Below are 13,528 nucleotides of genomic sequence, written 5' to 3'. Positions count from 1 at the left end.
GGCAATCACCCAAAGGAGAAAGTAGGGAGAGACAAAACTTAAAGGTATGCTTTTATTGTGGAAAGAAGGGACATTTCAAGAGGGAATGTCGTGTCCGAATCCGGGATGAAAAAGAATTTAAGGAAGATTAGAGGGGTCAGGGGCTCTACCTCTTGGGGACCCGGAAACATCAAAAGGAGCCCTTGATAAAACTGAAAGTGGGTCCTTATAGCCAGGAAATCACTTTTCTGGTTGACACCGGAGCAGAGAGATCAACGCTCCAAATTTTACCTAAAGGATGTGTCCTGTCCAAGGACACCGCAACAGTAGTTGGAGCAAAAGGGGAACCATTTGAAGTAAAGATAATAAAAGAAGTAATAATAGAATCAAGATCTAAATTAGGAATAGGAGACTTCTTGTTAGTCTCGGAGTCAGAGTATAATTTACTAGGCAGAGATATGATTGTTGAGCTAGGTATTCAGATAGAGGTGGTAGAGAAAGAAATGAAGATTCGGCTTTGCCCTCTTAGAGAGGAGGACGAGAAAGCAATAAACCCTGAAGTATGGTATAACCCCGGAAGTGTGGGACAGCTAAGTATCACCCCCTTTAAAGTCAAAATAAAAAACCCCGAAATTCCTGTAAGGATAAAACAGTATCCTATGTCTCTGGAGGGCAGGAGAGGGCTAAAACCCGAAGTAGATTGACTATTAAGTCGAGGACTACTGGAACCCTGCATGTCGCCATTCAATACGCCGATACTCCCAATAAAAGAGGCTGATGGGTCATATCGCCTAGTACATGACCTGCGAGAAATAAACAAGAGGACTATAGCTAGATTCCCAGTAGTAGCAAACCCATATACACTATTGAGCAAACTAAGCCCAAGTGATCTGTGGTACAGTGTAATAGACTTAAAAGATGCCTTCTGGGCTTGCCCTCTTGATGAATCCAGTAGAGATTATTTTGCCTTTGAGTGGGAAGACCCGGACACAGGGAGAAAACAACAGCTTAGATGGACAGTATTGCCCCAAGGGTTTACGGAATCCCCAAATCTGTTTGGACAGGCACTAGAGCAAATTTTAGCAGACTATCAGACAAATCCCGAAGTAACTCTAGTACAATATGTTGATGACTTGTTGCTAGCAGGAAAAGCAGAAGAAAAAGTGCGAAGAGAAAGCATAAAGCTCCTAAATTTCTTGGGACTCAAGGGTCTGAAAGTCTCAAGAGCTAAGCTACAATTTGTAGAGGAAGAAGTAAAATATTTAGGACATTATCTAAAGAGAGGTGAAAAGAAAATAGACCCAGAGAGGATTCAGGCTATATTATCACTGCCTATACCTAAAAACAAAAGGCAGATTCGACAAATTTTAGGTCTTACTGGGTATTGTAGACAATGGATCGAAAATTATAGTAATAAAGCTAGATTTCTATATCAAAAACTAACCCAAGAGGGGTTGATGAAGTGGACTCAAGAAGACACTGATAAGTTCAAAGAATTAAAAGAGAGTTTAGTACATGCTCCAGTCTTAAGTCTTCCAGACTTAAAAAGACCATTCTTTTTGTTTGTGAATATAGAAGAAGGAGTTGCGTTTGGAGTACTTGCCCAGGACTGGGCAGGAAAGAAGAAACCTGTAGCTTATCTATCAAAAATTTTAGACCCTGTAAGTAGAGGCTGGCCCACATGCTTACAGATATTAGCCGGATGTGCCTTATTGGTAGAAGAAGCTAGAAAAATCACTTTTAATAGCAATCTAAAGGTATTATCTCCTCACAATATTCGAAGCGTAATGCAACAAAAAGCAGATAAATGGATATCGGATACTAGGCTCCTAAAGTATGAAGGAATCTTATTAGAAGCACCAAGTTTTACCCTGGAGACCACCACTTTACAAAACCCAGCTGCCTTCCTGTATGGGGAAGTAGAACAGGGACCCCTGATTCATGACTGCTTAGCCACCATAGAGGAACAAACAAAAATTAGGCCCGATTTAGAGGAAGAAGAATTAGACACAGGAGAAAAATTGTTCGTAGATGGATCCTCCCGGGTGGTGAGAGGAGAAAGAAAATCTGGATACGCTATTATAGGGGGAACAGATCTACGAGTAATAGAATCAGGAGCCTTAGACAAGTCATGGTCAGCCCAAGCGTGTGAATTATACGCTATACTCCGAGCCTTGACTCTCTTAAAGGGAAAAGAAGGAACCATATATACAGACTCCAAATATGGGTTCGGAGTAATACATACCTTTGGGAAATTATGGGAAGAAAGGGGACTAATAAATTCACAGGGAAAAGGCCTAGTTCACCAAAAACTTATAACAGAAGTGTTGCAGGCCTTAAGGGGACCAAAAAGAATAGCAGTGGTACACCTAAAAGGACACCAAGCAGGAATAGACTTTAAAAGCAGGGGAAACAATGCTGCTGACCAAGAAGCAAAACGGGCCGCAGTGAGAGAGATGGTTTTACAAGAGAAACCACAATCTAGGGGGGCACCGGAAGAAGATATAGAACTGATATTTACTAGTGAAGAAAAAGAAAGGTTAAGGAAAATGGGGATAAAAGAAAATAACGGGAAGTGGGTAACTGAAGATGGACGAGAAGTATTGCCCAAAGCAGTAGCCCAGAGAGTGCTTTATAAATTACACCAGAGCACACATTGGGGGGCTCAGGGGCTAGCTGATCATTTTGCCACAAAATATATAAGTATTGGACTACACGATATGGCCAAATACATTACTAAAAACTGCCCCACCTGCTTACGAGTCAATCGTAGTAATTTAAGAAAATTACCTCAAGGAGGGCGACCATTGGCTAAAAGACCATTCGCAAATTTGCAAATAGACTTTACAGAACTCCCCAAAGTGGGGCGAACTAGGTATCTTTTGGTGATAGTAGATCACCTTACCCACTACGTGGAGGCATTCCCAACTAGCAGGGAAACAGCCCGGACAGTAGTGAAAATCCTGCTCGAGGAAATAGTGCCCAGGTACGGAGTACCTGAAACTATTGACTCAGATAAAGGTCCGCACTTTACATCAAAAATAACACAAGAACTAGCGGAAGCACTTGGAATAAAATGGGGGAAGCATACTCCTTACCACCCACAAAGCTCAGGAAGGGTAGAAAGGATGAATGGAGAAATAAAAAAACAATTGACCAAATTGGTATTAGAAACCAAATTATCATGGGTAAAGTGCGTTCCACTAGCCTTGCTCAATATTCGGACCCAGCCAAGGGCAGATGTGGGAATATCCCCGTTTGAAATGCTATACGGAATGCCATACAACCTAGAAAAAGTACAAACCAACCCCAATATTAGTGATTTACATCTTAATAAATACCTGGCCGTATTAATGAAGTTCAAAAAGCAATTATGGGAAAAGGGAATGTGGGCTCAGAGACCACCTTTAGATCTTGTATTACATCAGGTACAACCCGGAGATTGGGTTCTAATCCGAAGCTGGAAAGAAAACCCGCTGACTCCAAAGTGGGAAGGACCGTATCTCGTACTGCTTACTACGGATACTGCCGTACGAACAACAGAAAAAGGATGGACCCACGCCAGTCGGATAAAAGGACCAGTAGATCCCTCTAAATTCTCTGAAGAACATAACACTCACTGGAAAGCAGAACCGACTAGTGATTTAAAGCTTGTTTTAAAAAGAGGTACAACTTGATAAATGGACACAAGAGACATTTAGGTGGGGGATAACTGAACATTGCAAAAAGAGTTAATTAAAACCTCAAAACTTGCTCAGCAGCCATATTATAAACCTATTAGATTAGAATGTAATAGACAATTGTACAATGGAAATAGTTATGCAAAACATAATACCATTAGAGTAAGGTGTAGTCGGTTAGACTGCCAGTGTTATCCATTTGCATGCTTTGTTGCAGGATCTGCAAAGAACTGTGGTGAGTCCACTGCCAGTGGGGGAGGGCTCCTAGAAGTGTATGTCAACCCTGCTGGGAAAACAGCGTGAGTCGACTGCTTTAACCCTACACCAAAAGCTAAAAGTAGGATCCCCACTTTAGTGGCAAATATTTTCTAAAAAAAAAAAAAAAAAAAAAAAAAAAATATTAATCCTAATCTACATTGCTATCACCCTAACAAACCTCCAGGACCGTTTAACACAGATATTGTGTTGGTAAAGTGTCGTAAGCAAGTAAAGCAAGTTAGGTGTAACATTCCACCGCTGAAAAACCAAAATTAGCATTCCAAAAGGAAGTGGAAGAGAAAAGTAAACCCTGCCCCTGAAAAATATCCTTGCTGCCGTGAAGATGGTACTCCTCGCAGCTAGTGGCAACCTGGTTGGCGAGCGAGGCAGAGGGATAGAATGTGGGGAAAAGGGACCTCGCATAAAAATAACAGCAAAAAGGCTTACGACTCTCAAATACCAGAGGCACGAGGGTAATAGCAATGGCCCATCGGGAGTTAAAAAAGTTAATTGTACTCACCAACCTGGCATTAGACTCCACCCAGTTCTATTTCTAATCACAATATTAAAATTTGTAAAAAGTGAACAAGAAAGCCATGAACCCTTCAAGTGGTCATTGATAAGGTGGGAAGACCAACGGACTATTAGAGAAAATATTACCATCGGCCCGCCCATATTTCGAACGCCCCTAGGATTCTTAGGGCCAAATTGGTACCCAAATCAAAGTGCCCCCTTTTATATGTGCCCAGCCTCGAACCCTGGAAAGGGGTATTGTAATCGCCCTGGAGAATATTATTGTGCTTGTCAATATAGTTAAAAGTAAATTAGAAGCTGCTCATTTAATGCTTATAAAAGCAAAATATGAACCACTAAAAGGAGAAAAGATAGAAGATTATCTAGAATTAAGTAAGAAAGAACTAGCGAGATACAGTGAACAAAAAGAGTAAAAAGAAGAAGGGGGGATTGTAATGAGAAATTAACCTTTATGTTCACTGTTAATCAAAAGAATAAAATGTAAATAAATATGTAACTGCAGATCTGCGTGTACAGATCTACGTGTATAGTCCATTCACGTCACTAACAAAGAACCACAGGGAACAAATACTGCCATAACAATTAACCATAACTTATCTTAAGAACATTGTAGCCCAGGGTCAAGGGAAGAACATAGAAAGGACCGAAGAAGATTTTCATAGGTCTTCCTCACCGACCATCAGGAGGAAGGACTGTGTGCATGCGCAGAAGACACCGGAAGAATGACTCGACAAAGAGTGTGAGCATGCGCAGAAGAAACCGGAAGAGCGACTCGACGGAAACTACGGATGCTTAAAAGGGGGGGTCATAACCACACGCGGTGCGGCAGTTGGTGGAGCGGTGATTCCACTGTCGCCCAGCGCTGCAACTTTGCTTCCTTAGCTTTAATAATAAACTAGATAACTAATTGGCCTATATAGCCTGTTGTGCTCATTTATGACAGGGCCTAAGAGAAGCAAGGAACCATTGTGACCCAATGCAGGCTAACAATCTCATGGTCCCTTGTCACACCAATGGGCCTAAAAGGGCCAGGGATGGATTGTGAAAGCATGGGGCCCAATTAAAACCTGGTACAATTATGCCACCATGGAGGCCAAAAATGAAATGCTTCATTGTGACATCAAGTGGCCTAAAAGGGCATGGGATGCATTGTGACACCACAGGGGTTAAGAGAAGCAAGGAACCATTGTGACCCAAGGCAGGCTAACAATATAATGATCCCTTGTGACACTAGGGGGCCTAAAATGGCCAGGGATGGATTGTTACAGCACGGGGACCAATAGAAGCAAGGATCTATTATGTCACCATGGAGGCCAAGAATCAAATGATTCAATGTGACATCAAGTGGCCTAAAAGGGCATGGGATGCATTGTGACACCACAGGGGTTAAGAGAAGCAAGGATCCATTGTGACCCAATGGAGGCTAACAATCTAATGATCCATTGTGACACCAGGGGTTGCAATAGGGCCAGGTATGAATTGTGAAAGCATGGGGCACAATAAAAACATGGAAATATTATGACACAATAGAGGCCAAGACTCAAATGATTCATTGTAACACCAAGCGGCCTAAAAGGGCATGGGATGCATTGTGACACCACAGGGGTTAAGAGAAGCAAGGATCCATTGTGACCCAATGGAGGCTAATAATCCCAGGATCCCATTTGACACCAGGGGGCGTAAAAGGGCCAGGGATGAATTGTGAAAGCATGGGGCCCAATAGAAACAAGGAACCATTATGACACCATGGAGGCCAAGAATCAAATGATTCATTGTGACATCAAGTGGCCTAAAATGGCATGGAATGCATTGTGACACCACAGAGGTTAAGAGAAGCAAGGAACCATTGTGACCCAAGGCAGGCTAACAATCTAATGATCCCTTGTGACATCAGGGGGCCTAAAATGTCCAGGGATAGATTGTTACAGCACGGGGACCAATAGAAGCAAGGATCTATTATGCCACCATGGAGGCCAAAAATGAAATGATTCATTGTGACATCAAGTGGCCTAAAAGGGCATGGGATGCATTGTGACACCACAGGGGCTAAGAGAAGCAAGGAACCATTGTGACCCAAGGCAGGCTAACAATCTTAGAATCGCTTTAGACACCTGGGGGCGCAAAAGGACCACGGATGAACTGTGACAGCATGGGGACCTATAGAAGCAAGGAACCATTATGACACCTTGGAGGCCAAGAATCAAATATTCATTGTGACATCAAGTGGCCTAAAATGGCACGGAATGCATTGTGACACCACAGAGGTTAAGAGAAGCAAGGAACCATTGTGACCCAATGGAGGCTAACAATCTAATGGTCCCTTGTGACACCAATGGGCCTAAAAGGTCCAGGGATGAATTGTGAAAGCATGGGGCCCAATTAAAACCTGGTACAATTATGCCACCATGTAGGCCAAAAATGAAATGATTCATTGTGACATCAAGTGGCCTAAAAGGGCATGGGATGCATTGTGACAGCACAGGGGCTAAGAGAAGCAAGGAACCATTGTGACCCAAGGCAGGCTAACAATCTTAGAATCCCTTTAGACACCAGGGGGCGCAAAAGGACCACGGATGAACTGTGACAGCATGGGGACCTATAGAAGCAAGGAACCATTATGACACCTGGGAGGCCAAGAATCAAATGGTATATTGTAGGACCAAGTGGCCTAAAAGGGCTTGGAATGCATTGTGACACCACAGAGGTTAAGAGAAGCAAGGAACCATTGTGACCCAATGGAGGCTAACAATCTAATGATCCATTGTGACACCAGGGGTTGCAATAGGGCCAGGGATGAATTGTGAAAGCATGGGGCACAATAAAATCATGGAAATATTATGACACAATAGAGACCAAGACTCAAATGATTCATTGTAACACCAAGTGGCCTAAAAGGGCATGGGATGCATTGTGACACCACAGGGGCTAAGAGAAGCAAGGAACCATTGTGACCCAAAGCATGCTAACAATCTAATGATCCCATTTGACACCAGGGGGCCTAAAATGGCCAGGGATGGATTGTTACAACACGGGGACCAATAGAAGCAAGGATCTATTATGTCACCATGGAGGCCAAGAATCAAATGATTCATTGTGACATCAAGTGGCCTAAAAGGGCATGGGATGCATTGTGACACCACAGGGGTTAAGAGAAGCAAGGATCCATTGTGACCCAATGGAGGCTAATAATCCCAGGATCCCATTTGACACCAGGGGGCGTAAAAGGGCCAGGGATGAATTGTGACAGCATGGGGCCCAATAGAAACAAGGAACCATTATGACACCATGGAGGCCAAGAATCAAATGATTCATTGTGACATCAAGTGGCCTAAAATGGCATGGAATGCATTGTGACACCACCGAGGTTAAGAGAAGCAAGGAACCATTGTTACCCAATGGAGGCTAACAATCTAATGGTCCCTTGTGACACCAAAGGGCCTAAAAGGGCCAGGGATGAATTGTGAAAACATGGGGCCCAATTAAAACCTGGTACAATTATGCCACCATGGAGGCCAAAAATGAAATGATTCATTGTGACATCAAGTGGCCTAAAAGGGCATGGGATGCATTTTGACACCACAGAGGTTAAGAGAAGCAAGGATCCATTGTTACCCAATGCAGGCTAACAATCTAATGATCCATTGTGACACCAGGGGTTGCGATAGGGCCAGGGATGAATTGTGAAAGCATGGGGCACAATAAAAACATGGAAATATTATGACACCATGGAGGCCAAGAATCAAATGATTCATTGTGACATCAAGTGGCCTAAAAGGGCATGGGATGCATTGTGACACCACAGGGGCTAAGAGAATCAAGGAACCATTGTGACCCAAGGCAGGCTAACAATCTTAGAATCCCTTTTGACACCAGGGGGCGCAAAAGGACCACGGATGAACTGTGACAGCATGGGGACCTATAGAAGCAAGGAACCATTATGACACCATGAAGGCAAAGAATCAAATGGTTCATTGTAAGACCAAGTGGCCTAAAAGGGCTTGGAATGCATTGTGACACCACAGAGGTTAAGAGAAGCAAGGAACCATTGTGACCCAATGCAGGCTAACAATCTAATGATCCATTGTGACACCAGGGGTTGCAATAGGGCCAGGGATAAATTGTGAAAGCATGGGGCAAAATAAAAATATGGAAATATTATGACACAATAGAGGCCAAGACTCAAATGATTCATTGTAACACCAACTGGCCTAAAAGGGCATGGGATGCATTGTGACACCACAGGGGCTAAGAGAAGCAAGGAACCATTGTGACCCAATGCAGGCTAACAATCTAATGATCTCTTGTGACACCAGGGGGCCTAAAATGGCCAGGGATGGATTGTTACAGCACGGGGACCAATAGAAGCAAGGATCTATTATGTCACCATGGAGGCCAAGAATGAAATGATTCATTGTGACATCAAGTGGCCTAAAAAGGCATGGGATGCATTGTGACAGCACAGGGGTTAAGAGAAGCAAGGATCCATTGTGACCCAATGGAGGCTAATAATCCCAGGATCCCATTTGACACCAGGGGGCGTAAAAGGGCCAGGGATGAATTGTGACAGCATGGGGCCCAATAGAAACAAGGAAGCATTATGACACCTTGGAGGCCAAGAATCAAATGATTCATTGTGACATCAAGTGGCCTAAAAGGGCATGGAATGCATTGTGACACCACAGAGGTTAAGAGAAGCAAGGAACCATTGTGACCCAATGGAGGCTGATATTCTAATGGTCCCTTGTGACACCAAAGGGCCTAAAAGGGCCAGGGATGAATTGTGAAAGCATGGGGCCCAATTAAAACCTGGTACAATTATGCCACCATGGAGGCCAAAAATGAAATGATTCATTGTGACATCAAGTGGCCTAAAAGGGCATGGGATGCATTGTGACACCACAGGGGTTAAGAGAAGCAAGGAACCATTGGGACCCAAGGCAGGCTAACAATCTAATGATCCATTGTGACACCAGGGGTTGCAATAGGGCCAGGGATGAATTGTGAAAGCATGGGGCACAATAAAAACATGGAAATATTATGACACAATAGAGGCCAAGACTCAAATGATTCATTGTAACACCAAGTGGCCTAAATGGGCATGGGATGCATTGTGACACCACAGGGGCTAAGAGAAGCAAGGAACCATTGTGACCCAATGCAGGCTAACAATCTAATGATCCATTGTGACACCAGGGGTTGCAATAGGGCCAGGGATGAATTGTGAAAGCATGGGGCACAATAAAAACATGGAAATATTATGACACTATAGAGGCCAAGACTCAAATGATTCATTGTAACACCAAGTGGACTAAAAGGGCATGGGATGCATTGTGACACCACAGGGGCTAAGAGAAGCAAGGAACCATTGTGACCCAATGCAGGCTAACAATCTAATGATCCCTTGAGACACCAGGGGGCCGAAAATGGCCAGGGATGAATTGTTACAGCACGGGGACCAATAGAAGCAAGGATCTATTATGTCACCATGGAGGCCAAGAATCAAATGATTCATTGTGACATCAAGTGGCCTAAAAGGGCATGGGATGCATTGTGACACCACAGGGGTTAAGAGAAGCAAGGATCCATTGTGACCCAATGGAGGCTAATAATCCCAGGATCCCATTTGACACCAGGGGGCGTAAAAGGGCCAGGGATGAATTGTGACAGCATGGGGCCCAATAGAAACAAGGAACCATTATGACACCATGGAGGCCAAGAATCAAATGATTCATTGTGACATCAAGTGGCCTAAAAGGGCATGGGATGCATTGTGACACCACAGAGGTTAAGAGAAGCAAGGAACCATTGTGACCCAATGCAGGCTAACAATCTAATGATCCATTGTGACACCAGGGGTTGCAATAGGTCCAGAGATGAATTGTGAAAGCATGGGGCACAATAAAAACATGGAAATATTATGACACAATAGAGACCAAGACTCAAATGATTCATTGTAACACCAAGTGGCCTAAAAGGGCATGAGATGCATTGTGACACCACAGGAGCTAAGAGAAGCAAGGAACCATTGTGACCCAATGCAGGCTAACAATCTAATGATCCCATTTAATACCAGGGGGCGTAAAAGGGCCAGGGATGAATTGTGACAGCATGGGGCCCAATAGAAAACAAGGAACCATTATGACACCATGAAGGCCAAGAATCAAATGGTTCATTGTAAGACCAAGTGGCCTAAAAGGGCTTGGAATGCATTGTGACACCACAGAGGTTAAGAGAAGCAAGGAACCATTGTTACCCAATGGAGGCTAACAATCTAATGGTCCCTTTTGACACCAATGGGCCTAAAAGGGCCAGGGATGGATTGTGAAAGCATGGGGCCCAATTAAAACCTGGTACAATTATGCCACCATGGAGGCCAAGAATGAAATGATTCATTGTGACATCAAGTGGCCTAAAATGGCATGGAATACATTGTGACACCACAGGGGTTAAGAGAAGCAAGGAACCATTGTGACCCAAGGCAGGCTAACAATCTAATGATCCATTGTGGCACCAGGGGTTGCAATAGGGCCAGGGATGAATTGTGAAAGCATGGGGCACAATAAAAACATGGAAATATTATGACACAATAGAGACCAAGACTCAAATGATTCATTGTAACACCAAGTGGCCTAAAAGGGCATGGGATGCATTGTGACAGCACAGGGGCTAAGAGAAGCAAGGAACCATTGTGACCCAATGCAGGCTAACAATCTAATGATCCCTTGTGACACCAGGGGGCCGAAAATGGCCAGGGATGAATTGTTACAGCACGGGGACCAATAGAAGCAAGGATCTATTATGTCACCATGGAGGCCAAGAATCAAATGATTCATTGTGACATCAAGTGGCCTAAAAGGGCATGGGATGCATTGTGACACCACAGGGGTTAAGAGAAGCAAGGATCCATTGTGACCCAATGGAGGCTAATAATCCCAGGATCCCATTTGACACCAGGGGGCGTAAAAGGGCCAGGGATGAATTGTGACAGCATGGGGCCCAATAGAAACAAGGAACCATTATGACACCATGGAGGCCAAGAATCAAATGATTCATTGTGACATCAAGTGGCCTAAAATGGCATGGAATGCATTGTGACACCACAGAGGTTAAGAGAAGCAAGGAACCATTGTTACCCAATGGAGGCTAACAATCTAATGGTCCCTTGTGACACCAATGGGCCTAAAAGGGCCAGGGATGAATTGTGAAAGCATGGGGCCCAATTAAAACCTGGTACAATTATGCCACCATGGAGGCCAAAAATCAAATGATTCATTGCGACATCAAGTGGCCTAAAAGGGCATGGGATGCATTGTGACACCACAGGGGTTAAGAGAAGCAAGGAACCATTGTGACCCAAGGCAGGCTAACAATCTTAGCATCCCTTTTGACACGAGGGGGCGCAAAAGGACCACGGATGAACTCTGACAGCAAGGGGACCTATAGAAGCAAGGAACCATTATGACACCATGAAGGCCAAGAATCAAATGGTTCATTGTAAGACCAAGTGGCCTAAAAGGGCTTGGAATGCATTGTGGCACCACAGAGGTTAAGAGAAGCAAGGAACCATTGTGACCCAATGCAGGCTAACAATCTATTGATCCATTGTGACACCAGGGGTTGCAATAGGGCCAGGGATGAATTGTGAAAGCATGGGGCACAATAAAAACATGGAAATATTATGACACAATAGAGGCCAAGACTCAAATGATTCATTGTAACACCAAGTGGCCTAAAAGGGCATGGGATGCATTGTGACACCACAGGGGCTAAGAGAAGCAAGGAACCATTGTGACCCAATGCAGGCTAACAATCTAATGATCCCTTGTGACACCAGGGGGCCTAAAATGGCCAGGGATGGATTGTTACAGCAAGGGGACCAATAGAAGCAAGGATCTATTATGTCACCATGGAGGTCAAGAATCAAAGGATTCATTGACATCAAGTGGCCTAAAAGGGCATGGGATGCATTGTGACACCACAGGGGTTAAGAGAAGCAAGGATCCATTGTGACCCAATGGAGGCTAATAATCCCAGGATCCCATTTGACACCAGGGGGCGTAAAAGGCCAGGGATGAATTGTGACAGCATGGGGCCCAATAGAAACAAGGAACCATTATGACACCATGGAGGCCAAGAATCAAATGATTCATTGTGACATCAAGTGGCCTAAAATGGCATGGAATGCATTGTGACACCACAGAGGTTAAGAGAAGAAAGGAACCATTGTTACCCAATGCAGGCTAACAATCTAATGGTCCCTTGTGACACCAATGGGCCTAAAAGGGTCAGGGATGAATTGTGAAAGCATGGGGCCCAATTAAAACCTGGTACAATTATGCCACCATGGAGGCCAAAAATCAAATGATTCATTGTGACATCAAGTGGCCTAAAAGGGCATGGGATGCATTGTGACACCACAGGGGATAAGAGAAGCAAGGAACCATTGTGACCCAAGGCAGGCTAACAATCTTAGAATCCCTTTTGACACCAGGGGGCACAAAAGGGCCACGGATGAACTGTGACAGCATGGGGACCTATAGAAGCAAGGAACCATTATGACACCATGAAGGCCAAGAATCAAATGGTTCATTGTAAGACCAAGTGGCCTAAAAGGGCTTGGAATGAATTGTGACACCACAGGGGTTAAGAGAAGCAAGGATCCATTGTGACCCAATGCAGGCTAACAATCTAATGATCCATTGTGACACCAAAGGTTGCAATAGGGCCAGGGATGAATTGTGAAAGCATGGGGCACAATAAAAACATGGAAATATTATGACACAATATAGACCAATACTCAAATGATTCATTGTAACACCAAGTGGCCTAAAAGGCCATGGGATGCATTGTGACACCACAGGGCCTAAGAGAAGCAAGGAACCATTGTGACCCAATGCAGGCTAACAATCTAATGATCCCTTGTGACACCAGGGGGCCTAAGATGGCCAGGGATGGATTGTTACAGCACGGGGACCAATAGAAGCAAGGATCTATTATGCCACCATGGAGGCCAAGAATGAAATGATTCATTGTGACATCAAGTGGCCTAAAAGGGCATGGGATGCATTGTGACACCA

At 44.1% G+C, this 13,528-nt stretch overlaps 1 protein-coding gene across 2 annotated transcripts; it reads left to right on the top strand.

Moving 5' to 3' along the window:
- Nucleotides 1–788: 788 nt before the first annotated feature.
- Nucleotides 789–5,181, top strand: LOC134047388 (protein NYNRIN-like). Of its 2 annotated transcripts, none has more exons than XM_062498492.1 (2): nucleotides 789–3,645; nucleotides 5,055–5,181. In XM_062498492.1, exons 1-2 carry the CDS (start codon nucleotides 1,437–1,439, stop codon nucleotides 5,111–5,113), a joined length of 2,268 nt encoding a protein of 755 aa, XP_062354476.1. In that variant the 5' UTR covers nucleotides 789–1,436; the 3' UTR covers nucleotides 5,114–5,181. The 2 variants fall into 2 exon arrangements, with proteins under 2 accessions (XP_062354476.1, XP_062354475.1); XM_062498491.1 differs by having other exon boundaries at nucleotides 3,877–5,181.
- The last annotated feature ends 8,347 nt before the right edge of the window (nucleotides 5,182–13,528 follow it).

Source organism: Cinclus cinclus, chromosome 9 (genome assembly GCF_963662255.1).
Source record: "Cinclus cinclus chromosome 9, bCinCin1.1, whole genome shotgun sequence".
Classification (NCBI taxonomy): Eukaryota; Metazoa; Chordata; class Aves; order Passeriformes; family Cinclidae; genus Cinclus; species Cinclus cinclus.
Note: the sequence above shows the minus strand (reverse complement) of the source record. Positions and strands in the feature narration are given on the sequence as shown.